General features: G+C 43.5%; 1 protein-coding gene and 2 long non-coding RNA genes across 6 annotated transcripts in view; 2 read left to right on the top strand and 1 right to left on the bottom strand.

The window, feature by feature from the left end:
• The first annotated feature begins 2,302 nt into the window (after nt 1-2,302).
• LOC144584190 (uncharacterized) lies at nt 2,303-21,252 on the top strand. The gene is made up of 3 exons (XR_013538287.1): nt 2,303-2,410; nt 13,021-13,076; nt 21,131-21,252. It is a non-coding gene; the product is annotated as an uncharacterized LOC144584190 (long non-coding RNA).
• LOC144584191 (uncharacterized) lies at nt 16,508-19,510 on the top strand. Its single transcript, XR_013538288.1, has 3 exons — nt 16,508-16,603; nt 17,720-17,818; nt 19,391-19,510. It is a non-coding gene; the product is annotated as an uncharacterized LOC144584191 (long non-coding RNA).
• A 186-nt stretch (nt 21,253-21,438) lies between the features above and the next one.
• OGDH (oxoglutarate dehydrogenase) overlaps nt 21,439-27,917 on the bottom strand; it is a 74,164-nt gene continuing 67,685 nt past the window's right edge. For all 4 annotated transcript variants that reach the window (XM_020803565.3, XM_020803564.3, XM_020803566.3 and 1 more), the window contains 4 exons: nt 27,836-27,908; nt 25,845-26,008; nt 24,865-25,019; nt 21,439-24,410 (listed from right to left, as the gene is read on the bottom strand). In XM_020803565.3, the coding sequence (XP_020659224.3) occupies nt 24,290-24,410; nt 24,865-25,019; nt 25,845-26,008; nt 27,836-27,908 (513 nt within the window). In that variant the 3' untranslated portion in view covers nt 21,439-24,289. The remainder of the gene's footprint in view (nt 24,411-24,864; nt 25,020-25,844; nt 26,009-27,835; nt 27,909-27,917) is intronic.

The raw sequence follows: 27,917 nt of genomic DNA, 5'->3' as shown, positions 1-27,917 counted from the left end.
CACATTAAAATATAGTACTTAGTATTTAATGTGTTGCAAAGTTTTTGTGTCATGGGTTTTTCTTTGCTTTGTTTTTTTTGGTCTTGTAAGGACATTGCCTTCTGTTTCCCTCCCTGCAGGAAGGACTGTTGCTATGGCAACAGGAGGGCAACCATCCTGCCTTTCCTTGTTCTTGGTCTTGTCACATTCATTTATAAAGCTGCCTTAAAAGTGTTGGTCGTAATTTCTGCTCATTAGAGCAAAGTGGGCAGCTCAGGTGTGGTCCTGGCACTGCTGACAGGACAATGACAGGCAGGGAACAGACAAGTTAACCCAAAAATTGAGGAGAGGAAGGGAGCTATCGTGAATCCCCCTCTGCTCTTTGTAGCACTTTCCCCTATGATTCCCTGTTGTGCACATCATATCCCAGCTGCCACACAAAGCACCCCATTGCCACACCTAAGACACTTTGCAAGATGAGAAGTCTATTCTGAAATACTATTAGGACTCAGACGTGTAAGCTGTTTTGTTAATGTGATCAGTTTTACTGATTTTGTTGTCACTGAACTGTTTAGGTGAGGGCTGGTCTTACCATTAAGAAAGAGTTGGATTACTGCTTTTGGCTGCAGCTAGTGGCCAGCCACTTCTCCTGCATCACCAGAACTGGCTGGCTAAAGACCCCTGAAATGTTGCCGGTGTGCTTGTACCCCTTTTCATTTTTTGAAAATGTTTAGTGATAAAACACTTTTCCTTGTATATTTTTTCTTTGCAACAATTTACCAATGTATCACTTAGCTGATGTCTTCCTTATTGTACCCATTGTCCCCATTTTTGTGTGGCTTATAGTTAATCCCCCCCCAGCTTTTCAGCAACAATTCAAGTCCTTATAATGCTGCCCTATAGTTATCTAGTGACATATTCCACCAGCTGGTGCATTGACTACAGTTGGAACTGAGAGGAAAATGGCACATATATGCCACTTTAGCAATATGTATTTATGGTTTTTTTTAAATAAAATTTTAGGACAGTGGGGACCCAAAAACAGGATGGAAAATGGGTTGATTTATACGAGATGGCATGTGCAGCCTTCAGAACCAATACAAATAGCAAGAAATATAGCAAATGAACCATCAGCCATGTGAACAGGATCCACACTACGTATCACATGTGACTATACTGTACATACAAATATATCAAAAAAGGAAGAAAAAGAAACTAGTCCCTGTGATTATGCCCCGCGTCCTTCACAGTTAATAAGACTTCTCTAGTCAGAGCTGTGACAACTTTTTTTTAACTATTCAGATTGGCTGGGGGATTCTGGGATTTTGACACCAAAAAGGCAGCTTTCCTTAGCTTTAGTGATGGCGGCGGTGGGGGGGGGGAGGATGAGATAGAACTGCATATCTGGGCAAGTGGTATGGCAGGATGGTATCCTGAAAAAGGAATGCTCAGATAAAATTGCAGTGCTAATGTTGGCATGGTAATACTTTATTTAATTTACTTAATACATTTATTTATAATGCATTCCTTATTAAGAGGTCTTCACCTGCTCATGAAAATGTTATATACAGTATATATACACTGTAAACCCTGTATTTTGTCTACAACTCTTGGAATTCCTCTGCCAACTTTGGTCATGTTGGAGCAGTAGTGACAGTGCATCTTGCCCAAGCCTGCTTGGCCATCCCTTTTATCTCAGCTGCTGGGGATGTTTGGGCCAACAGCTCCCATTAGTTTTGTCCTGCAGGGTCAATGGCAAGGGACTATGAGAACGGCAGTTTAAAACCCCCAGAAGGTATGAGATTGCTTGGGCCTTGCTGACCCCCAGGGCCCCCCCACAAAACACATATCTCCTGTTAAAGTCATTATTTCTTTCTGTGTCGTATTATAATTTCCCCTTCACAGACACCTCATGTGAAGACACCCTTGGTGCTGAGATGTTTTCAGGAGACATTACGAGCAACCTGCAGCTCTCGTCTCATTCACGTTGCCAAAGGGAAAGGAAGTCAGAGCAGGCTAACCAGGTTTTTTTCCTGACACCTTGTCAGAAGATGCCTCTTTGCTCCCAAGAATAAAAGCGCAACAAATAAAGGAAGTAGCTAACTATTGGCATCCTTTCAAGACACCCCCAAATCCCTGTGTCACAGTCCAAGATATCCCAGGCGGCCCCTCCTCCCCAGGGGCAAGGGCGCCAGGACCCCGCCCACCATCCAGTCCAAAGGCACTCACTGCGCAGTTGGCTGTGACCAAGCAGAAGCACCGGGCTGGGGGCACAGCGCCAAAACAAGGTGCCGAGATGCAGGGAGCCAGGAGGGAGCAAGAACAGAAACAGGTGCAGGAACACAGGAGTCCCAAAGCAGAGATGCAGGAGGCAAGCAGGGGCGAAGGCAGGAACAGAAACACTGGAACGCAGGGACTCAGGAGCAGCAAGGTACGAAGAACAACAAGCAGGGCCAAAGACCTTTGTGGCCAGGCAAGTTCTGGCAGGTGAGCCTCCTGAGTGGCCCAGCAGCTGCTCTACAGGCCAGGGCCTGAGCCTGCAAACACTAGGCCCTTGCTGGGTCAGGCTGGCCCCAATCCTGCAGTTGCCAGGATGGTGTGGGCCAAATCCTGACACACACACACCCTCTAATGGTGGGACTGGCCCATGGAGCGTTTTGTTTGTTCCCATGTTTGTTCAGCTTATCAGATCCAGGTAGTTGAGTGGCTAGAATTCTTTTTTACTAGTAGGCAACTTTTGTCTGGGAGGGAGGTGGGGGGGGGAGTGCACTGCACACCAGTTTTTGGATAGGACCTCTCAGACGTAGTGCTGTCCCCAGTTTTACCAGCTTCTTCTGATTTGCCAAGATTGTCTTTCTTGGTTAGGGATTATCTCTCTACAATGATTTGTGCTTTGCTAATATTCCCATTATATTACTGTCATGCACTGCATTTGGCGCTATCCTTGGCAACAATTTGGAAACTTTAAAACTAGCAGGCTTTTTGCTTGTCCAGTTATATGGCACCACTTTATAGGAGTAACATAGGCTATCCTTTGCTTTCAAGCCCAGAGCTAAGTACTGAAGGCATTTAAATTTAAAGCTTCAAGCAGCTTAGGACCACAGACAGAAAGAGATATTACCTTTTGTAACAAGGAAACCCTTGATGACAGATCGCATATGAGTGCCACAGCAAAAACTTCTCTCACCTCACAGCATTGCCAAATAATTTGCTTTGTGTTGTGATTGGTCTTCAGGGCTTAAGCACAGGATCCCTTTGAAGTTTGACTTCTCGAGCATGGAAGTCTGCCTGAATCAGGTCTTGCCATCACTAGTGTGCTTTCTCTCTAATGACAGACTGTTTGTTTCTGCCCCAAAATAGCTGGAGCCTCATGGCACAGTGGTTAAACTGGACTACTGCAGCCAAGACTGCTCACGATCTGAGTTCGATCTAAACAGATTCAGGTAGCTGGCTCAAGGTTGACTCAGCATTCCATCCTTCTGAGGTTGGTAAATTAAGTACCCTGCTGGCTGGGTTGGAGAACAATGTGTAGCCTGCACAATTATGTTGTAAACTGCTTAGAGAGTGCTTTAAGCATTATGGGGTAGTATACAATCAGACACTTTGCTTTGGCCTTTGGCACTTGGCTGTGGAGAATCAGCCTACCATCTGCTCAAGTGCCTGTGTTTTAAGATCACCAAAGGGACCCTTTTCCAATAATGGTTGGTATTTAAGAAGGCAGCAGAAGGCAGTTTCAGCACTGTCTCCCTGATTGAGGAACACCCTCCCTATGGAAGTGTCATGTATGCCAGACCAAAATCTTTTTTTTTTTTTGTGCCCAGGCACTTTAAACTGCTTTATTTAGTGATTCTACATCTACATATCTATACGTCTATATCTATATGTATCTACCTATATCTGCTGCTGTTCTTTTTGTTGTACATTATATAAGTGTTTTAAAAACTGTATTTTCAATACAAGGCCTGGTAGCATAAGGTGAGAGGATGATATAAGAATATTATACGTAAAGAAGAAAGAATTCTGCTCCTATTAAAAAAGGCTGCCTGAATGAATGCACTAAATAACAGAGGTTGGAAGAGTGATTTTTATGGAATACAACTCCCAGAGGCCTGTCCCTCCTTCAGATCTCTGTGCTACAGAGAGAGTATGGAAGTGGTGCCCAGAAAGCAGACCTTCTTGCTTGATTTCTGCCTTTTGGACTTCAGAGAGTTCAGCCTGTCCTGATTTAGCTGTCTTTTTAGTTTTTAATTTTCCCCAGGCCTTTTAGACAGATGTTTAACTTCCTGTTTTGCTTTATTACATTGTTAAATGATACTAATTTGTTATTGCTGCTAAATAGATAAATAGAGGAATAGGAAGCAGCTCTCAGAATTCACACTGAAGAACACATATAACAAAAACAAAATATGTTCCACCAATATAGGAAAAGAGCAAAATGCCTTGGAGCTACCTTAACAATCTCCAAGAATATAATGAAGACAGATGCCTTCTTGCTGGCTGATGGCAGCTGCAGTTTGTTTTGTGTTCACCAGAGGCATTTTGAGTTTGTCCTAAACAGTAATGTCTGCTCATAGTCTGCTGCACAACACTTGCACATTGGACTGGAGCCCACACAAGGGCAGCGATAATCCACATTCATGTGCCAGGAGTGCACACACCCTCCAATAATTCCATGGCATCACAAGGCAGACCTTCAAGGGAAGAGCATCAGGATAACCCTGTAAACTGTTGTGGTGAGAGAATCTCTCCCCGCCTGTGCTATCCAGGGAGGAAAGAAACAAAACTGCCTTCCTTTGTTGATATATGCCATCAAATTGCCTCTGCCTCACAGTGAGTGGCGACCCCTTCGAATGAGCCATCTCCAAAATGTCCTGTCCTCAACAACCCTGCTTAGCTCTTGCAAATTCAAGGCGGTGGCTTCACTTACAGTTGTGTTCAAAATTATTCAACCCCCACTGAAATTGAAAGTTTTGGCCATTTTGACATTGATTTTGATCATTCAGTCATCTTGCTTACATTTACATGAAAGAGGCACTTGTAGGTCAGAGAAATATAACCTTAAGTTTATTATGAAATAACCACAAATGTCTTTTCTGTGCTCACATCATTATTAGTTTTTATTCAACCCCCAAGTGACATTCAATCTTAGTACTTAGTACAACATCCTTTTACAGTTATAACAGCTTTTAAACGTGAAGCATAGCTTGACACAAGTGTCTTGCAGTGATCTACGGGTATCTTCGCCCATTCTTCATGGGCAAAAGCTTCCAGTTCAGTCAAATTCTTAGGCTTGCGCACTGCAACTGCTTTCTTTAAGTCCCACCAGAGGTTCTCAGTCGGATTTAAGTCTGGTGACTGCGATGGCCACTCCAAAATGTTCCAGCCTTTCCTCTGCAACCATGCTCTAGTGGACTTGGAGGTATGCTTGGGATCATTGTCCTGTTGAAAGGTCCAACGTCTCCCAAGCCTCAGGTGTGTGACGGACTGCATCACATTTTCATCCAATATCTCCTGGTACTGAAGAGAATTCATGGTACCTTGTACACGCTGAAGCTTCCCTGTACCTGCAGAAGCAAAACAGCCCCAAGGCATTATTGACCCTCTGCCATGCTTCACAGTAGGCAAGGTGTTCTTTTCGTCATATGCCTTGTTCTTCCTCCTCCAAACATAGCGTTGATCCATGGGCCCAAACAGTTCTAATTTTGTTTCATCAGTCCACAGAACACTATCCCACAACTTTTGTGGTTTGCCCACATGACTTTTGGCATACTGCAGTCGACTCTTCTTATTCTTGGGAGACAGCAAGGGGGTGCGCCTGGGGGTTCTGGCATGGAGACCTTCATTACGCAGTGTGCGCCTTATTGTCTGAGCTGAAACTTCTATACCCACATCTGACAAATCTTTTTTCAGTTCCTCAGCAGTCACACGGGGACTTTTCACCACTCTACGCTTTAGGTAGCGCACAGCAGTCAAAGTCAGCATCTTCTTTCTTCCGCGACCAGGTAGCATTTCAACAGTGCCCTTTGCCTTGAATTTGTGAATGATGCTTCCTATGGTGTCTCTTGGTATGTTTAACTTCTTTCCAATCTTCTTATAGCCATTGCCCTTCCTGTGAAGACAAATCACCTCTTCTCTTGTCTTCCTGGACCATTCTCTTGACTTCACCATGTTTGTAACCACACCAGTAAATGTCTAGAAGGAGCTGAGTATCACAGTCCTTTTAAAGCTGCCTAATTGGTGCTTATTATGCTTGATTGGTGCTCGGTGACATCCACAGGTGTTTTCAATACCTGATCGAAAACACCTGAATGAACCTCTCTTCTTCAGAGTGGTAGTCTTTAAGGGGTTGAATAATTGTGGCAATGAAGAAACCACAAAAGAAACATTTACTACTGTATTACATAAACAATTGATGTTATTTTAGTTGCATTTGGTTCTTTAAAACGTCCTTGTAGGATTTCATTCTGAATACAATTCCAAATGTACACTATAGTCCCTAAACCCCTTTACAGCATTGGGGGTTGAATAATTTTGAACACAACTGTAGACAGTACATCTGTTTTGTATTTGGTCTTCCTCTTTTCCTGCTTCCTTCCACCTTTCCCAGCATTATTGTCAGAGAATCCTGTCTTTTTTCATGATATGCCCAAAGTGGAAGAGCCTCAGCGTCAACATTTTTGCCTCCAGAGAGATAGTTCAGGCTTGATTTGTTCTACGACCCACTTGTTCATCTTTCTGGCACTCCAGGATATCCTCAAAGCTTTCCTCCGGCAGCATATTTCAAACAAATCATTTTTTTCCTGTCAGCTTTCTTTACTGTCCAGCTTTCACACCTATACATGGCGATCAGAAATACAAGAGTATAAATGATCTTGGTGTTGGTCTTCAGTGGCACATTCTTATACTTGGTGATCTTTTCCAGTTCTTTCATTGCTGGCCTTTCCAAGTCTCAGTCTTCTTCTGATTTCTTGGCTGCAGTCTCCCTTAGTACTGACGACAATCCAAGGTATACAAAATCACTAATTATATCAATTTCTCCATTGTCAGCGCAAAGCTTTGCAGTTCTTCTATAGTAGTTATTTTTGTCTTCTTCTTCTGTCCTGTTTTGGAACTTTCTTCTTTCACTTTGTCATCTGCATATCTTAAATTCTTGACATGTCTTCTGCCAATTTTTACTTCTCCTTCATCTAAATCTAGTCTGGCCTTCCATATAGCATGTTTTGTGTACAGATTGAATAGCTAAGTGGATAAATTAACCTTTGTCAGACACTTTTGATTATAGGAAACCATTTTCTCTCTCCATATGTTTTTCTAACCATAGCTGCTTTTCCACAATACAAGTTACGCATCAGAACCATCAACTGCTCAGGCACACCCATTTTTTTCAGAACAACCCATAGTTTCTTGCGATCTACACAAAGGCTTTGCTGTAGTCTCTAAAACATAGACTTATCTTCTTCTGAAACCATCTGCTGTGCTCCAGTAGCCAGTGGATGTTTGCAATGTGATACTGAGTGCCTCTTCCTTTTTGAAATTCAGCTTGAACATCAGCCATTTCTTGCTCCATATAAGGTAAAAGCCTTTGTTGATACACTTTGAGCATCATTTTGCTTGCATGGGAAATCAAAGCAATTGTCCTATAGTTACTGCACTCTTTGGCATCTCCTTTTTTAGGGACTGGAATGTATATTTAACATTTTCAGTCTGTGGGCTGTTGTTTTATTTTCCATATTTGTTGGCATGTTCTTGTTAGGATTTTGACAGATTCAGTCTCCGTGGCTTGAAACAATTCCATCGTTGTCTCATCTACACCTGGTGATTTATTTTTCCTTATACTTCCAGAGTGTTTTTCACTTTCTAGAAATGCAGGTTTTTTGGCATAGGATTCTTCTTCAAATGAATCTGTCATTTTTTCCTCTCTTCTGTATAGCTCTTTAGTATACTGTTTCCATCTTCTCTTTATTTTCTCCTGGTCAGATAGTGTACTTCCCTCTTGGTTTTTCAGCATTCCTAATCTACACTTAAATTTCCCTTTGATTTCTTTGATCTTCTGACAATATTGTTCTTACCTTCACTGACATACTCAAACCCCTTCACCACATTACGTTGTGCATCCAATAACTGCCTTCTAGGTAGCTTTAATGCTCTTAGATGTTGCCAGGAACTGGGTAAGGTCTGGATAAGGGGAAATATATTTGATGCGGTTTAGTTGTAGAGAAGGGGTGAACAGCCTGCGTTTCTTTAGATATTGGGCTATAATTCACACAATCATGGGTAGCATAGCTACGTCCAGTGCTGAAAGATAATGAGGTCAAGAAATATCTATTCTTGGGGCTCAAATAGCCCTTATCCTTAGAAAGACCAGAAGATGCTCTGCTCGGTGGTGCAAAACCTCCTCAGCCTGTAGAAAATCCCAGTTCCAGTTATCGGCATCTCCAGTAGCCTGGGAAAGATCTCACCTGGAAACCTGGATCCTCATTATCAGTCACAGGATGGGCTACTGGTAACCCTCCAAGTGTTGTTGAACTACATCTCCCATGAACCTTCACCACTGGTTATCCTGTCAAGAGCTGATGGGGACATCTGAAGCACCACAGGTTTTCTGTGCTTGCTCTAAATTCACTGTCTGACAGGGTATAAGCAGATTCCTATTTTCTGAAATACATTAAAAAACCACATCATCCAAAATAGTGTCTACATTTTGGAAGGGATTGATTACAGTGAAGATGAACAGTGAAGATGCAATTCCTAAGTGGCTGCAGATTGTATTGAATGGGTCAAGGGTCACATTGAATAAGATAATACAGCAATAATTTATTTTATTTGTTGCATTAATATCACACTTTTCCTAAGATGGCCTGCATGGCTTGCCTCCTCCACACTTTATCCTCACAAGAGCCCTGTGAGGTTGATCAGGCTGGGATAGTCTGACCGACCCAAGGTCATCTACTGCAGTGGTTCTTAACCTTGGGTTACTCAGGTGTTTTTGGACTGCAACTCCCAGAAGCCTTCACCACCAGCTGTGCTGGCTGGGGTTTCTGGGAGTTGCAGTTCAAAAACACTTGAGTAACCCAAGGTTAAGAACCACTGATCTACTGTATTTCATTTCTGGTGTGAAAATACAGTAAGAAAAGCAGAGGTTGCCTCTTATATGTAGTAGCATAATCTGGCCAATACCACCTCAGTGGTAAGGCTCATTGAGTTCAGTGAAACACCAAGGTAAGTAGATACTTATAATTATTTACCAACAGAAGTCTATTACAGAACTAGGACGACTTGGATTAGATGGTCTTTTGGTTGCCTTCCAACTGTAGAGACCTTGGGTTCTGCAACTGCTACTTCCAGAGGACTGGCCATTTTAACAAACTCTCCTGGGGCACCTGAAGAGATTTGAACATTCCGTATCCCATGAATGTCAGTGATCCAACTGCCTAGGTCATCAGATACAAGAAGTGTTAATTACAGATATATGTACCAGTAGCTTGGAGCACAGGGGTGTGTGGGTCTATGGGATTTAAGCTATAAGGTCAGAGGGAACAGAAACACACCAAGTAATCATATGGTTCAGTTGACACTGCTACGTTGCCAACAGTGACCATTCGTTTTACTCATCTACAATTTTTTAGAAGTAATCTGCTTCAGAGATAAAATGTGTTATTTATTATGTATTTTGATGTGCTGAATTTAAATATGACAATTAAAACAACTGAGTGGCTACTGTCTCCAAGGTATTTAAGTGTTTACATGTTGTGTCTATCTATATTGTGTAAATACTAGCGTTTCAATAATACATTGTAAATCTATGTCTTCTCATGTGTTTATGGTTTAGGGTGGAGCCCTGCTGAGTGAGAGATTTTCTTTATGCATATGTATGGCCTCCCTGACCCCTCTCTCAAGCCACCTATCTTCTTGGTCCAAAACGAGTTTTGATCTTGGTTATTTGTTGCCTGAAAAGAATGTATCATCCAAACCCAGTTATAGATTTATTCATATATCCAGTCAAAGATGCATTTTAGTCATTTCTGGTTTAAACTGAGATCTCTTCACTTTATAATTTGTTTATACGGTGCCGTTCACAAGTCAAGGGCCACACTCAATAGCATATCTTGACAACTAGGGCCGATCAACCATTTTAAGCATAATTTTCGTTATCAGCAACCCCAAATTATTAAAGTTCAACTACATTTATTTCAGAAGCATTTTAGCTGTAGACCACAGGTGTTAGTGACTGTTACTGTAGTTTCTTCATTTACAAAATGTTAACTTATTTAAATACATGCACGCATGATACAATTAATTAAAAAAATCAGAAATTGTGTTTGTTAAAAAGGCAGACATGGATGCATGATGCCTTAAAACTAGCCAGGTGGCAACCTTCTTTCCTCTAAAAAGTAGCAGCCAGTTGCTATGGTAACAGCATTCTTAATCTTGTGCAGTTCAAGGAACACCAAGAGGTGGCCCTCAGTTGAGATGTCCACTAATGTCATTTCTTCCAGAGTTCTTTTACAATGTCTTGCTTTAAAAGAAGGCGGAAATTTATGTACAGTGGTGCCTTGCACAGCGAGGTTAATCCGTCCCGGATTAACCCTCGCTGTGTGAAACATCGCTGAGCGGGGCAGAAAAGCCCATTGGAACGCATTAAACATCGTTTAATGCGTTCCAAATCGGCTGAAAACTCACCGTTCAGCGATGCTTCTGGGGTCCGGCAGCCATTTTCGCGCCCTCCCCTCGCTGAACGAGGGCACGAAAATGGCTGCGATCAGCTGATCGGCGGGTCCAAAATGGCCGCCGGAACAGCCGAAAGGGCCGGGTGCAGTGTTTTCGCGCCCTTGGTAAGCGAGGGGAGAGCGCGAAGACGCTGCGCACAGCCATTTCCGCTGTTCCGGCAGCGTTTTCGCGCCCTCCCCTCGCTTACCAAGGGCGCGAAAACGCTGCGCCCGGCCCTTTCGGCTGTTCCGGCGGCCATTTTGAAGTCGCGGAACAGCTGATTGGCGGGTCGCAAAGTGAAGGGCGGTAAGCGAACCGCTTACCGACCTTCGCTCTGCGATTTTCGCCCATTGGGGCCATCACTGTGCGATCGCATTAGCGATCGCAAAAGCGTCCTCGTAGAGCGAATTCATCGCTCTACGGGGCACTCGTTGTGCGAGGCACCACTCTATTGCTAAAAAAAGGACATTTACATGTGCTAATTTATATTTATGGATGTAAATTTATAAATAATTACTGTAACAGCAATCACGCCATAGTAGAGAAAAAGGTGACTTTGTGACCTGCATGCTCACTTAAGTTGCTGTCTTGGGACTCACTGTAGATGATTGACTTCCCCCTTTTGAATGGACTGGGGAAGGATATCTGTCTGGGGAACATTCAATAGTCCACAGTGACAGGGAAAAACAACATTTACTTTTCCTAACCTTGATAAAAAGGTAAAGGTAAAGGTTCCCCTCGAGATTTAGTTCAGCTGTATCTGACTCTAGGGTGTGGTGCTTATCCCTGTCTCCAAGCCATAGAGCCAGCGTTTGTCTGAAGACAGTTTCTGTGGTCACGTAGCTGGTGCGACTAGACACGGAACGCCGTTACCTTCCCACCGTGGTGGTACCTATTTCTCTACTTGCATTTTTACATGCTTTTGAACTGCTAGGTTGGCAGGAGCTGGGACAAGCGACGGGAGCTCACTCTGTCGCGTGGATTCAATCTTATGACTGCTGGTCTTCTGACTGTACAGCACAGAGGCTTGATAAAAAGAAGTATCCTCAAATATGTTGCTCAAGGTAACAGAAGCACTACATTCTAATCTGCAGGAATTAGAGATGGGATATTCCAGACCAATGTGGCCAGGATGCCCAGTCCTGCCTTCCTGAACCAACCTGTCCACTTATGGGTCACCCCACACAGTGTGCAGGGCCAGAATCATGCTTGTCGTGCCAATCTCGGAGATAGCCTGGCTGGTGCTTCTCCACCTCCCTGCACTTCTGGCCACTCCAGCCAGGGGGTGGGATGACGATTCTCCCTGCTCAGCGCAGAAAGGGAGAAAGGCTAGTTTCCCTCTATTCAGCAATGGTTAGGCATCACCTTGAGTATTGTGTCCAGTTCTGGACACCACACTTCAAGAAGGATGTTGAGACATTGGAACAAGAGCAGAGGAGGGCAACAAGGATGAGCAGGGGGCTGGAAACCAAGCCCTACGAGGAAAGGCTGAGAGAACTGGGCATGAGAAAAGAAGACGAATGATAACACTTTTCAAATACTTGAAAGAATGTCCTAAAGGAGGGGTAGGACCTGTTCTAGATCATCTCAGAGTGCAGGACATGCCACAATGGGCTCAGGTTACAGGAAGGCAGATTTTGATTGAATATCAGGAAAAACGTCCTGTTAGAGCAGTATGACAGTGAAACAAATTGCCTCAAGAGGTGGCAAGTGCTCCAACTGTGAAGGCATTCAAGAGAAACTTAGACAACCACCTAGCTAATATCCTTTGTTTTGTATTCCTGCATCGAGAGCACAGGGTTGGATTTGATAGCCTTATAGACCCATTCCAACTTCACTATTCTGTTATTCTGTTCTATAATTCTAAGCACCAGCCAGTCCATGTTTGAGATTGACGCACTGAACATGATGCTGGCTGTGTGCACTACGTGGTGACTCGTAAGTGGATGGGTCAGTTTGGAGAGGCAGGACTGGGCTTCCTGGCCACCTGGGTCTGGGATATTCATATTTGTATATGGAGATCCCATTTCTAGCAGGAATGAAACATGGAACTGACACGAAGACTCCTTTAGTTACAACATGGAGATTACTAAACTCTGGTTTGGGGGGAAGGCTGAAGTTTTGGTGGTTTCTCTTTGCCTAAGACCTCATTCTACCTTTTAATGGTGTGAGAATTAGTTTTGCCTGAAGAGCTTTGTGAAACTAAAAAGCTTGCAACATTTTAAAGATAAATGTTTGGGAGATGGGCTGAGATTTTGGAGATCCAAGTTCATCCAAAGTGTAATTAAGTGGGTGCTCTGAAACCATTCTCACAGCCTTACTCGTTCTCTCTAGGTTGAAGTGGAGCTAAACTGAAGAAAAGGAAAGGCACAGGTTCAGAGGATGAAAAGGTATACTGTATAAAGATAGCTAACAGGGTGATGGACCAGGAATCTGGAAGCCAGGGTTCAAATCCCTGTTAAGTCAAGGAAATTCACTGGGGGACAGAACTAGCAAAACCATTCCTTAAATATCTCACTTACCTTGAAAGCCCTATTAGGGTCAATATAAATTGGTTCAACAAAAGAGAGTACCGTATCTCATGTCAATGCTAACTAATATTCTGCTGCCACCTAATGGCTTTATTGAGCCAGTTTTCGTCTGCCAACATGGAATTATTTTGAACATTCCAAATAGCTCCTGGCCTAATGTGGGAGTATGGGAAAATGTTTAACATCTAGAGGTTTCAAAAGAGATATTTTTGTACATCATCAATACTATGTGTAGTACACAGTTTTGAGTTTGACACTCTCCTAAACCCATGCAAGCAGGCTTCCCCATGGCTGCCACTGATGGTGCAACAGTACTCTAGTGAGCATAGTCAGTGGGGTCATTCTGGGAGTTGTAGTTCAAACAACATTTTCCATCTCCTGACTTCTGCTGGAGGAACACTCCTTGAGCTTGACACTAAGATTACGTACTTCCTACTGAGCCTGGTGACGTTAAACTGCTATACTGCAGCCAAAACTGTGCTCACGACCCAAGATTCAATCCCAGGTAACCAGCTCAAAGTTGACTCAGGCTTCTAGCCTTCTGAGGTCGGTAAAATGAGTACCTGGCTTGCTGGAGGAAGGGGAATTGTAGTCTACATAATTAATTTGTAAATCGCCCAGAGAGTGCTTGAAGCTCTGTGGGGCAGATACAGCACACTTTGCTTTTTACTTTTTCCTGGATCTTATTGCACCTGGTCTCTGCTCCTGCTCTTTTCACCTCATTAAATAGGTAGATAGTAATTATGCGCAAGACAATTGCCTTTTCACTAGCATTTTAAATTACTCATATTGTGGTATAAATATGGGGGACGAATAAAAATGGACAAATATTCATCCATATTTGTCGGGGTATCTGGAAATCACGAATACAAAGGGATGAATATTTAATGAATCAGCGATTTTTAACAAATATCAGAATTCTTTTTTTATTTACCCCCATGACTAGAGATGACACCCCTAAATCTATAGAGGAGGACTAAACAATTGTGGCTCTTTTCATTACTTCCTTTTCTTATTAGCAATACCACCGTTGCAGAAGCAGTTAAATGCATGCTGTTCTGCCTTGTACCAATGTAGAGAACAAGGCAATAGTTATCAGTTTTCACAGGGTTGGAAATTGTGGCAGCTGTACTGGATGGATAATTTGCTTTATAAAATGCATTTATACACTGTTTCATGAGTGTCTTACCACTAGTGTACTGCCAAAAATGAAGAAAAATGAAAGACAACAAAAAGAGAGGTTACTTACCTGTAACCATGGTTCTTCGAGTGGTCCTCTGTGAATCCACATGAATGGGTTAATCTGCAAGTGTGCATGACTCCTCTGAACTTTCTAGAACTAAAAACACGTGATTAGTGGGACGTTCCCCTGTGGAGTGCACGCTCCGCCCCCATTGAAAGGTCCCTCAGTTCCTAAAGAAGTCCACCGCTGTCAAAGAAAATGAAGACAACAACATGACAGAGAAGAGGACAAGCGGGATGTGTGGATTCACAGAGGACCACTTGAAGAACCATGGTTACAGGTAAGTAACCTCTCTTCTTCGTGGTCTCTGTGAATGCACACAAATGGGTGGCTAGCAAGCTAACTTACCAGTTGGTGGGACATCACATTAGAAGTGAAGTAAGAACGGCCCTGCCAAAGCCAGCTTAGTTCTTGGCTCTGACGTCCAGTCAGTAATGAATGATAAATGTTGAGAGTGTAAACCAAGTGGCAGCTCGAGAGATGTTGGTGATGTTAATACCACCAAGTAGGATGGTAGACGTAGCCATGGCTCTGGTGGAATGTGCTTTGAGAATATCTGGTGGGGGCTTACCAGCCAGCTTGTATGCCAGGGCAATGACCTGGATTATCCACCTAGAGATCATCTGCGATGAGGCTGGAGAACCTTTGTGTGGTCCATGGTAACAAAGGAAAAGACGAGGAGATTTTCGAAAGTCTTTTGTCCTGGAGACATAAAAAGCTATGGATTATCTGACGCCAAGAATATGTAGTATGCGCTTGAGATCTGATAACGGAGAAGGGAAGAGAGATGGAAGGATAACAGGCCGACTGAGGTGAAAGTCTGAAACAACTTTAGGCAGGAATGAAATATCAGGATAGAGAGTGACCTTATCAGAATGAAGTTGAAGATAAGGGGCATTGGCTCTGAGAGCTGCCAGCTTGCTGGCTTGGAGAGTAGATGTGATAGCAACCAAAAACAGCACCTTGAGGGACAGGAGCTTGAGGTGAGCCATGGGAAGAGGCTTGAAAGGAGGGCGAGTGAGAACGTGGAGCACAAAGTTCGAGAGACCATTGGGAAGTGGTGGTCTCTGAAGAGGGTGAATGTTCGGAAGGCCCCTGAGAAATCTCTTTAAGGTCGGGTGTGAAAAGAGGTGCAAAGCCTCTGACCCAGTTGGTTGGTGAGCCACAATGGCAGAAATAGAGACCTTCAAAGTGGAGTGGGTGAGACCCTGGTTAAACAGATGTAGGAGGAAAGTGAGAAGAGTTTCCAACGAGAATGGTATTGTAGGCAGACCCTTGGAGGCAGCAAAGGTCCTCCACTTGTAGGAATACAACAACTTAGTGGAGGGTTTCCTGGCTTTATCTAAAGCAGCAGCTATGGAGGGGGAATCCTCCATGCCGTGATGTGGAGCGAGTCCAAGTCAGGATGATAGACTCTGCCACTGTGCTGTGTCAGCAAGTGAAGGTGGAGAGGAAGTTGAAGGAAGTCAGATGACATGGCTCTCAGTGGAGTGAACCAAGGCTGGCAGGGCCACCATGGGGCTATGAGGATGGTGTTCAATTGGAATTGACAGAGTTGGATCACTGTTCTTTGGATGAGAGGAATGGGAGGGAAGAGGTAGAGGAGGCCTGTTCCTCAGCCTGCCATGAATGCATCTCCCAGAAAATTTGTGCCCTTTCCGGCTCAGGAACAGTAGTCGCACTTTGGGTTGTGTTCCGTGGCAAAGTATTGAGAGTGGAAATCTCCCAACGGTGGCAAAGTTGGAGGAAAACAGCAGCCTCCAAGACCCTCTTGTGGGTGTGAGTGGTAAGATGACTCAGGTGGTCTGCTATGTCATCTTCGGTTACAACATGGACTGCAACGGGAAACGCCTGATGAATATAGCACCATTCACAGAGCTGAACTGCAAGGTAGAGGAGAGAAAGGGAATGAGTGCCTCCTTGTTTGTTGACATAGCAGAAGGTAGTCACATTGTCTGTGGCAACCTGAACTGCTTGACCCACTATGAGACACTGGAAGGCACAGAAAGCCTTGATGACAGTGAGCAGTTCTAGATGGTTGATGTGCGACATTTGTTCTTTCTTTGATCAGAAGGCATGGATCCTGTGACTGTCGCAGTGTGCACTCCAAACTGTGGGGCTGGCATCTGTCGTGACTTGGATGGTGAGTTGAAGTGGGCAGAAGGGGCGACCGACAGTGAGATGTGGAGCAAAAGTTCACCTAGTGAGTTGATTTGCCAGTTCCAGAGTCACTAAAAGGGGGTTTTGAAGGGTGGTCTGTAGTCAGCTTGAATAGAGACAGGTACCATGCTTGAAGGGACTGCATTTTGAGCCTGGCGTGTTGAAGCACTGATGTGGTTGAGGCCATGAGGCCGGGGAGGCGCTGAGTCTGATGAGCTGAGACTGAAGTGAAAGGTTGAAAGGGGCATATGGCATCCCTTAGTTTGAGTATCCTCTTGAGAGGGAGGAAAGCTCTGGCTGTAGAGTCGTGATGAGCTTTGATGTACTCCATAGTTTGGAGGGTTCAAGATGGGATTTGTTGAAATTGACCTTGAACCCGAGGTCCACCAAAGTCTGAAGAGTGAAGGAAGTATCTCTTCAAGCCTTGTGGTAAGATTCTGCAACAATTAACCAGTCATCTATGTAAGGGAAAACTGTTATATTGTGTAGACAAAGGTATGTGGCTACTGGAGCGAGGCATTTTGTGAAAGTCCTCGGAGCGGTGGAAAGTCCGAAGGGAAGGGAGCAGAATTGGTAAGTGGAATCCATGAAAGTGAAGTGGACGTATCTGTGATGGCGTGGGTGAATGAAGATGTGGAAATATGCGTCCTGAAAATCTATGACGACAAAACAGTCGTCAGAGAAGAGCGGAATGAGTGTTGAGAGCGACCATCCAAAAACGCCTTGGTTGAAAATAGGTGTTGAGATGTCTTAGATCCAGAATAGGACGGATGCCCCTATCTTGTTTAGGAACAGTGAAGTACAGAGAATAGAAACTGGTGTGGAGGCCACGTACAGGAACTTTTTGGATGATTTGTTTCTGAAGAAGGAGTGATACTTCTTCTTGGAGAGCAGGTGAGTATGGGGTATGCCTTAGGCGGCCTGTAGGTGGAAGTTCTATGAATTCCAGAAAGTATTCACAGCAAATGATGGATAGCACCCAGTGGTCATTGGTGATGAGGGACCATTTGTGAAAGAAAGGGGACGGATGGGTATGAAAAAGTGTATTGTGGATCTTGGGTTGGTTGAAGTCAAAGATATTGTTTGCCCTTCTTTGCAGGGCGATGGAATGGCTATCGACACTGACCCGGGGCCTGAGACAAGAAAGCCAGAGGTGCGGAGGGGAACGGCACAGGATATGACCTATTGGTAGCAGGAGGTTTGTATTGGCGATATGACCGTTGTTGATATGGCTGTTGAAAGCTGGAAGGGCACCACCACTGAGTGCACTGGTATCTGTATGGTTGTTGTGTGGAGTAAGATTTATTTATTTTTTTAAATTTTATGGAGGTTGTCCATAACCTCATCCGTTTTGTCGTTGAAGAGACCCACTCAGTCAAAGGGGAGGTCTTCTATACGGGATCTGGCATCATCAGTGATGCCAGCCGAACAAAGCCAGGCATGCCGGTGAAATGCAACAGCTGTTGCCATAGACTTAGAGGCTGCATCAGCAATGTGGCGTGCCGCTATGCACTATTGTTTTGCAAGGGTGGAAGCCTCAAAATGTACGTTGAGTGCCCTGGAATCTTCTGTGGAGGCCTGTAGAATGGGAAGAACTTTGTTCCAGAACTGCCTGTGGTAGGCCCCCATGGCCGCTTGGTAATTGGCAACCTGCATAATGAAGGATGCTAGACGGCAGCCAAGGATGTCTAGCTTCCTGGCTTCTCTATCAGTAGGGGCTACCAATAAGCAGTTTTGAGCCTGAGCCTGATTGGACTTGATAATGATTGAATTAGGTGGCAGATGCTTAGTGAGAAATGCAGTGTCACCCCCGTGGGTTTTGTAAATATTCTCTACTTATATAGAAATTTGGAGGGAACAGGATGGCTTGTCCCAAGACCCTTATGAGTTCTAGCATGGCTGGAATGAAGGCTAGGCTGAGTGGTGGAGATTTGTCTTGGTTAATATTGTCAAAGATGAGGTCTTGCTTTAGTGGGGTGGCTGCTCAACCTTGAGCTTGAGGGATTTTGCCATACATAGAACCAGTTGTGAATATGAGGTGACGTCTTCAGATGGTGAAGGCGGATGATTGTCAGCCACATCAGAATCTGGAGTGGGCAGATTCCAGGCAACATCTGAGACATGACTTGGATGGCATTGACACAACCGGGTTGGGCTGAGGCTTTGAAGAGTGACTATGATGTCGACGCCAGGGAGCAAACACTCAAAAGGATAGGCATAGTCGTAGCGTACCCTCTTTGGTTCTTCATAATAAGCCTCACAATATAGGTCGACGTCGTCCTCTCAGTGTCGTCTATCTCCATAGTAAGTCTCCCAATAGTCTTGGGGGGGGGTATCGGCATCGAGAGGGCTTATGTAGATAGTAGATTTCCCGATGTGGAGGCTCTCGATATGAAGGTGAGAGATGGTGCCGCTTTGCCAGACACTTGCGAGGAGGTGGCTGTCATAAGGAGGAGTCAGAATTGGAGAGCTGAATTACTGTTGCCCACCCTGTGGATGCAGGGCTCATATGGGCTGAGGCGGGGCTGGAAAGAACATCAGCCATCGAAGGGCCATGACTGGGCGAGATGCTCAGTAGAGAGGTCAGAGCCTGGCCCAGAGGTAGTGGGAGAGGATTGTCCACCTCTGACAAAGAATCAGGTACTTCTGTGGAAGACTCTTCTAGAATCGGAGATGGAAGAGTTGGTTGATGAGAAGGAGGCTCCAGTGGTTGAATATGCTTAGAAGGACATTTAGCCTTCTTCTACTTAGCCTCATCTCTTTCATTTAGGAGAGGATTCTTGAGCCCGTGTCAAGGATGGCTTTGAGCTCAACGCTGATTTCGACTTCGAGGAAGATTTGGAAGTTGATTTCTGTTTTGGCGACGGCATGGTCAGGGCCGACACCGGGTCTGCCAAATCTGATCTTGGAATGGGCATCAAGGTAGATTCCATAATTGTAGGGTTGGAAGGTTTGAGGGACTTTTCCCTCAGGAAAGACCAAAGATGCTGCAGGCGGAATTTAAGTCTCTTACACTCTGGACAGGAGTGAGTTTGGTGCTGTTCCCCCAAACAAAAGAGACAATGATCATGGCCGTCAGAGAATAGAGATTGAAGATTGCAATATGAACAAGTTGCTCTAGTTTGAAAATTGCAATATGAAAAAGTTGCTCTAGTTGTTGTGAAGGAATCTAGCCTCAGCGGCAGCTAAAAGGAACAGAGGGACCTTTTGACGGACGGAGCATGCGCTCTGTGGGGGAACGTGCCAATAATCACGTGTTTTTAAGCTCTAGAAAGTTCCGAAGAGTCCTGTGCAGGTGCAGATTAACCCTTTTTGTGCATTCACAGAGACCACAAAGAAGAATCAGAAGTAGCCATAAATCTTCCTCCAGTTTTGAAATGCAGGTGGTTTGGGGTAGTAAAACCTGGGTGGGAGACTATGATGATCTTTCTTTAAGTTAGATTGCTGCTCCTTGGTCTTCTAACCTTCTTCTTCTGGGGAAAAGCCGGTTTTTAGAAAGGGACCGTAAAAGGCCAGGGGCCACAGAAACAGCCTTAAGGGTGGTATGGGCTCCTCATGTGGGCCCCATTGTACATGCATTCAGTGATGCCTTTCAAAAATTAATTCACCTATATAAAAAGTGCCGTACGGGGCAAGATTTGAACCAAAAAAATTCTGGCTACATCCATCATATTACAATAGTTAGGGCACTTACAGGGAAGCCTTTAGTTTATTGAAATAATTAAAAATATGCTTACCTAAATGTGAGAGAAGATTATTGGGTTTTAAATGACGTATGGATTGTAACAAGCTCATTATAGTAGGAGAATTCCTTGAGAAGTGAGAAGGAATCATGTTTACCATATATAGGTTTTGACTCAAACCTATTGGCTAAGACTTATCAATGAAATGGTTGCTCTAATTATAACCAAATTTGGTCTTAATTTAATGGTGCCAATTCTTGATGCTATTATATTTTTTGCCACTAAACAAGTCAACTTCTGGGTGAACAGTTCAGAAGAACCTCTCGTTTCTCTTAACGTTCTAGTTCTATGTTTGAATCTTGCAAAGTCAGGGTATGTTACCCTTAATGCTTGCTACCCAAAGGCAAAGTGACAGAAACCTTGAAATTACTTGCAAAATATACCAATATGGACACTGACTCCTTTGAACAAATAAAGCCAACTATGCTGTAATGAAACCCAGGAGTGCCAGCTACAGCTGAAGCAGTAGATGCTCTACTCATAACCTGAGTTCAATCTCAGGATCAGGTAGCGAGATAAAAATTGACTCAGGTGGTCATCCTTCCGAGATTGGTACTCAGTTCATTGGTGTGGGGGCAGAGTAGGCAAAGGTATAGCCAGCATAATTAAATTGTAAGCCATGAGAGAGGTTTAAGCATTATGGGGCACTATATAAGCAGCACACTTTGCTTTGCTTTTGCTTTACATATTTTGTCTTACCAGAAGCACCATCTGCAAGTCTCCAAATTGTATTTTTCCTTTTCTAAAACCCATGTTATTTTTCATAGGCAATCGCCCTCACAATCCTGTGAGAATTAAGGCTTCAGTAGCAGTAGCAGAACCTCCAGACACTGAGATACTACAACAACAGGTCTGCATTCCCTCTGATGTAGGATCAAACATTTACCACTGCGTTTCTTCACAAAACACAAGGTTGTAAAGTGCTTAACAAGACCACGCAATCCTCCTGCAGGTACAAACACTTCATAGAGACTGGAGTTTTTAGTGAGACTGCTTGGGAGACAGGTGGTCTCTCATACAGAGTCAAGGAGGCAACATTGTATACCAACCGTAACAAATAACTCAGATAATATCATTTTCCCTGCCATTGTTGTCAACTCATTTTATAAAACATTTGTCAACTAGTTTACAGGATTGTAGACCGAACAGACCTTTACTGATTTCCATTCCACCTGTCCTCCAAAGGGGGCTGTTGCATTCGTAGAAGACTGCAAATCTGACAACTGAGTAAGCTGCACATGCTTTGGACAGAAGTTCAGGCTTTATTGTTTAAGCCAGACAGTCTCTGATTCTCATTTTAAAACCAAAATAATCACAACAAGCTGCAAGTCTGAGGGGAGCTCCAGAGTCGTGCAAACCTAGTATAGACAACTTCCCACTTTCACTAGTTCATGTTTTGGCATAAGTTAGACTCAAGTTTACTTATTTATTTAGCTGAGCTAAGGGAACTGTTTTGCAGGTGGGCTTGGAGTAACCATAAACACAAGAATCCTGACAGCCTCCCTTGGAACAGAGGACATCACTTTTGAAGCATGCTGGTTCCACTAGTGAAGCAGCATGGATACTTATGTAATAGAAAAATCTTTATTCACAAGATGGCACATACTTTTGGTATGGGTGGCAGCAGACACAGAAGCAAGCCAGGGAATAGAAAAAGCTGTAATTTCTTTCAGTAGTGACTGGGAGATTAAGTAGATTGATGGAGAGTTGGACATTTCTCACAGAAGACAGCTGAGAACATCAGCTGGCTGGGAAAGGAAAATAGGTTCCAATATGGCATGACAGCAGCTGTTCAGAAGCTAATGAGACTGACAAAAAATAGACACAGGCTTAGAAGGAAGTGCAATTCCACGTGTTGTGTGTTCAAGACAGGCTCTACTGGGTTGAGGATTTTATCTCCTGAACTGCCTTGGGCAAATAAAATCACTGCTGCATTCACCATAGGATGTTACATAAAAAGGGAGGGACAGAAAAATATTGAAGTACATTCTATTGCTGGCAGAGCCCTGCATAATTCCTGTGACTGAAAGCATTTGCCAGTTATCAGTGAAAAAGGATGGCCAAGTGCCACAAGTGCATGAGGGTTGAAATGTGGTTATTCTTTAGTCTGTGCATTTCAAGTGAGAGATGAGTTACACCATCACTGCCAAGGGCAGTTGAGATGTTCCATTGTGCGCATGGATGTGTACATAGACAATTTCAGGCTCGCAGAGAATCAAACGAGCTATTCTCAGAACACTATGAGAACTTTCTAGTTCCTCAAAGGGGTGGTAGTCTGGGAATGGGTTATATAATAAAAAATCAGAAGGAACTCCAACATATGAGAAGCACCAGAAAAACAGAAGGCTACAATCAAAAGAAGTTGCAAAGCTCAGAGAGAGGAATGACTTCTAAAATTGTCCATTTAAAGTCATTGAAGAGATTTGCTTTCATTAAGCAGGGTCTCCCTACATAGGCTGTGTTTGTCTTGTTCCTAAATCTCACAGTTCCTCAATAAGAAGCACGTTGTTACTTCTCAAGTTAAAAGTGCATGCACAGATAAACTCTGCTTACAATCTTAGCTCAAAGACCTACAAGAATCCAGACCAAGTAGCACCTCAGGTAGAAATGCTACCCAGAGAGAAAGTTGTGTGCACTGACATAAAAATGGTTGTTTTCAGAGTATATCAATAATACTAGGCAGGCATGATGCAGGTCTCGTCTAAAGTTTTATGTAGACAAAAACAGGATTTTAGCTTTCAAAAAACCTGCAAACATATTTCAGTCAATGCCACATCTGCAAATGCCATATGCACAAATAGTACTTGACAGCTCAGATTAAACGCAGAGTTAATACTGTGAAGTAAATGTTCGAAGCAAACATGCAGCAAACAGTGGCCTCTGGCCAACCTGAATCTCAGAAAAAAGTGTGCAAGGTGACTATATAACTGTGAATGGTGAAAAATTGACCCTGGTGCTCAAGTGACAGATTACAGTCTCAAATGGAGCTGCTGTTCCATATGTAGACATGGTAAGAGCAAGGACACAACATGGTGAGGCATTCATAATGTATTTTCCCAAAAGTGAAATTGCCTTGTGGAGAACCAATGATTTTTCATTCTTTCCAAATACAGCTTTCTCTAATTACAGAGTTGGAGCCTCAAAACTAAGCAAACCTGAGGGCTCATATGATATGAATATATATATAAGATTCCTTTAACACAGACTTCTACCCAGGAAGTGACAGAGGATTTCCAAGGATGGCAGCTTTGTTAAACAAGGAAATCAGATCTGTGCCTTCTGGATTACTCTGTCTCCTTTGTTTAAGGAAATCAACCTTCTGCAGAAAAATGGCCTGAATTTGAAAGTATCTGCACAATCAATATGAGGCTAAACATACTGGCTATGTTCCTAAACATAGGAAAATGCAGTGAAGACTGGGGTGCCAGCCCAAGATCATCTGGGCTGGGAATTTGGAGCTGAAGGAAAAGGAAAATCTCGAGCAACTGAAGAGCTAAAGCAAACAGTTATAGTGAGTCAGGAGAAGGAAAAAGAAGACGGCATCTCTTCTCCTGTTAGGTGGATACATTTGTGTTTTGGGTTCAAAACCAGGGTTAGACACTATGACTCAGGCACTATCCTATAGTCTCCAACACAGAGACTCATTTGGGAGGCAAAAGCCAGCCCCTCCAAAGCCTTGATTCTGGAGCAGTGGAGCTGACTAGTTCCAGATCTTTCAGGAAGGATATGGGGACTTCCGGAGTGACATCACACTATTCCAGAAGTTTGAGCTGCAGCACAGTTCCTCAACAGCCAACAAGCAGTTAATAATAGATGCCTTAAGTTAGTTTACAGGATCTACAGTCAAAGACATAGAAAAGAACTGAGCAGGAAAAAGAAACACACGCACACGCACAGTGCTCTGTGGAGCCAGTTCCAAAATATATCTAAAATAAGCCCTTGAATGAGTCTAGGTTGAAGGCAGTGTCCAAGAAGCGCTGCAGTTCAGTCAGGTGAGTCTTTTTGTTGCCTGTGGCTGGTGCAGCAGCAGGTTCACGCCCAGCATACCTACAACAAGGAGAGAGGAAAAGACAGGGCGATTAACTGAAAGGCTTATCTGCACTCACACAAACTAACTGGGAGATTCTACAAAGTACTGCTGGTGCCCAAAGCCTCATGTTCCTCCCTTCCTTCCCTAGCTGCCAGAAAGGAATGTCTGGGTTGCAGCTCTCCCTGGAGTCTGCCCATGTTAGACCTATGTCTCCTCTGTTTTTCCCCCCCACAAAATAGGACTGTTCCTGGACCACCAATGCAACAGGGAGACTCCCATTCAGGAATTCAAGACAATCCCTTTGCAGCATGTTATCATTGCAAGTAATAATTAGAAGTTATGGTTAGTAATGCTGTCTTTAATTCTTTCTTTCTCTCATACACAAAGGCTTGAGCACATGCCTCTGCTCTTTTCAGTGTGAATATACATAGCTTGACCCTCATCTACAGATCATGAGAAGGAGTCACTTACCATACTGGTTTTGCACGGTCAATGGTTGTGCGAAGTCTGGGCTTCACATAATCATAATATCCTTGGTTTTTGTGTTCTTCTTGACACCAAACAAGGTCTGCATTTGGATATTTATGAAATTCCTTCAACAGGAGGTCAAAGGGAAAAGGGGATAGCTACAGAAAATGGGGGAGGAAAAGATAATGAGTTCATAAGGCTTATGAGCAGCCGATGTTCATCACGGACAAAATGTAGTGGAGGAAAAACAGGACTGCTTCAGAGGTTCTAAGCAGTAAAAGGAGGACTACAGTTTCACTTATGAAAGAAGCTTGTAAATGCTCACTGTAAAAATCTCAGCTGCCTGAAATTCACAGATATCATGTGAAACATGGGTTTGTTTTATTCTGTCCAGACAAATATTCAGAAGGAACAGTAGGGTAGTGTATTTGGATATACAGTGGTGCCTTGCTTAGTGACGTTAATCCGTTCTGAAAAAAAGTTGCTAAGCGATTTCATCGCTAAGCGATATTAAAAAGCCCATAGAAACGCATTAAAATGCGATTAATGCGTTCCTATGGGCTAAAAACTCACCTTTAAGCAAAGATCCTCCATAGGGGCGGCCATTTTCGCTGCCTCTTAAGCGAGGAAACACAGCGGGCAGCCATTTTGTTTTCCCGGCAGCCATTTTGAAACCGCCGATCAGCTGTTAAAAAAGGGTCGCTTTGCCATGATCGCTTCCCCGCGATCATGGCAAAGCGAAAAAACACCATAGGGACCATTGCAAAACTCCGCCACTAAGCGATTTCGTCGCTCAACGGAGCGATCGCTATGCAAGGCACCACTGTATCAATCTGAAGTTTCAGCAGAGTCATCTTTCCAAAATTCCTTCCTGCACAGTACTTAAAACAAGACTCTTGACATACATAGGCTTTGGACCTTAGAAAATAATACTGTAGATCCACACTGGTAACTTAGAAAAATACGTCTCAGACATGGCCTACCTGCTCCACCCTTGTAATGGCTACATCTGCTTCCATGCTGCGGGCTTTGCGTTCTCGAGTTAGATCATAATAGACTTTGCCAGCACAGAAAAGAACTCGCTTGACCTCATCAGGGTTTTGTGCAGCAAGACCACTTTCTGGGATGATGCGCTGGAAATGTGTGCCTGTAATGGAGAACAGATTGCTGTTTATAGAAGTTACACCAAACTGTCAGTGTGAATGGCACTTTACAGAGTATAAGAATAAAGAGCCCTGGCCTGAGGAGCTTACAAACTAAAATTCAACACAAGGAAAAGAGAACAAAGGCAGTGAAGTGGAGGCAATAGGAAACAGATATGCAGCTGATTCAGTTGAGCATGTCTTGATTTATGCACCTAATAGTAATACACTTTTTAAAAAAGATGACTCCCATTTAATGGATACTGCCCAGTCTATTCAGTGATGCTGTAACATTTACATGAATAAAACTGAACTTTTATGATGCTACTCTACTCTATAATTAATACAGAACCAAAAGAAAGTGTACAACTTTAGTTTGGTAACATTCATTCCCAGCTGCCAAGTCTGAACGTGAGGTTCCTTGGTCAGATACAAGTAGCACAGGATCCTCTGTATGGCTCTCTTAAGAGGCACCAATAGGTATCAAGACACCATTCCTCAAGCATCTTGCCTTTCAGAGATGTGAAGTCTTCAAAGGGATTGCCTTAGACCTGGGTTCAAGGGGTTCCAGATCTCATGTAAGTGATAACTAGCATTGGTTTCTGTATATGATGCTACTTGTACCAGGTTATCCCTGAGCCATGGTGACATCAATTGTCAATGTATGCAATGAAAGCTCAGAATTGCAATGCTACTCAAGTTCTCTTTATAGTAAAAGGCCTTTGTAGGAAAAGCAGGCAGGAAAGAAAGGCAATGTGTTATAATTATTTTTGCTAATCTAATCTGCAATGAGTCACCATTCCCCCCCCCCAACAATATGATGATCAAATTATTAGATTAAGCTAAATTTGAGAAGCAGGGTACAAAAGTTAAGTGTGGTTTTGGGATACAGCTGCCCAATAAGCAAAGCTATCATTTCATCTATGTAGTATCAATGCAGAGGGCCTTTGTCATAATGAGACGGTATAGTGGTATGTATTCACCAGTGTTTCCTCTATGCCTAAGCTTGTTTGTGTCGATAGGCCTTGCTCTAGCCTTTGCTGGATTCTTTTCTAGAAGGTGGCTTGGTTTCACAGCTTTGCTTCTCTTCTCATGCCCCTGCATGACCTGAAAAATAACTGACTGGGAAAAGCAGGTTTATCCCAGCTGTATCAGGCCAAGGGCAATAGAAAACATGTGGTTATATTAGGCCAGGGTCTAACTTCAGACACCTGGTGCTGGGTGTATTTGATGATACTCCTTTGCTCATTAATTTGATCATGTTGCTATCACTCTGCCAAATAGTAAGAGTTCTTCTTCTCACAGTACCACTTGGTGAGTGGCTCTCTTTACAAGTACTGACAGCAGTAAAAGAATGTAAGGTCCTCCAAGGCTCTGTTTGGGGAGCCTGAAGTACAGGCCATGCTGGGCTGGTGATGTACATGGGCTTGGAACCAGCCATGACTGTTTTCCAAAGATTCCTGGTAAGCAGAAAGGATGTAGGTCATATCTCATTTATTTTGCTTTTATTCTATTAATTTGTACTTTGGGGCTCTGTGGTATTCTTTGCTGAGCTATTTTATACTGTTACCTTGCACTATACTGCTCTTGCTACTGTATCATCATTTATTCGGTGAGTTTTTTCTACTGTGTTTTTTCCTATTTCATTGTCTCTTAAATAAAGTTTTATAACCTTTCCTCATTGGTGTGCTTATTTTGTCCTTTAAATCCAAAATAACCACCACCACCTTACTGTCACTCAGGTAAAACAGTTTGATAACCAAATCATGGCTCTTCCTCCTGGCAGCAGAATATAAGGACTTTCCCTGCACCTAGTACCTAGCGTTCTGTACCTGGCAACATGTCATCGAAGTTCGACCGAGCTTCAGGATGGCGCAACAGTGATTTTGGAGTGAAAACTATCAACTAAAAGAA

Source organism: Pogona vitticeps, chromosome 8 (assembly GCF_051106095.1).
Source record: "Pogona vitticeps strain Pit_001003342236 chromosome 8, PviZW2.1, whole genome shotgun sequence".
Taxonomy (NCBI): domain Eukaryota; kingdom Metazoa; phylum Chordata; class Lepidosauria; order Squamata; family Agamidae; genus Pogona; species Pogona vitticeps.
The sequence above is the reverse complement of the archived record's forward strand: the minus strand, read 5'-3'. Positions and strand labels throughout refer to the sequence as shown.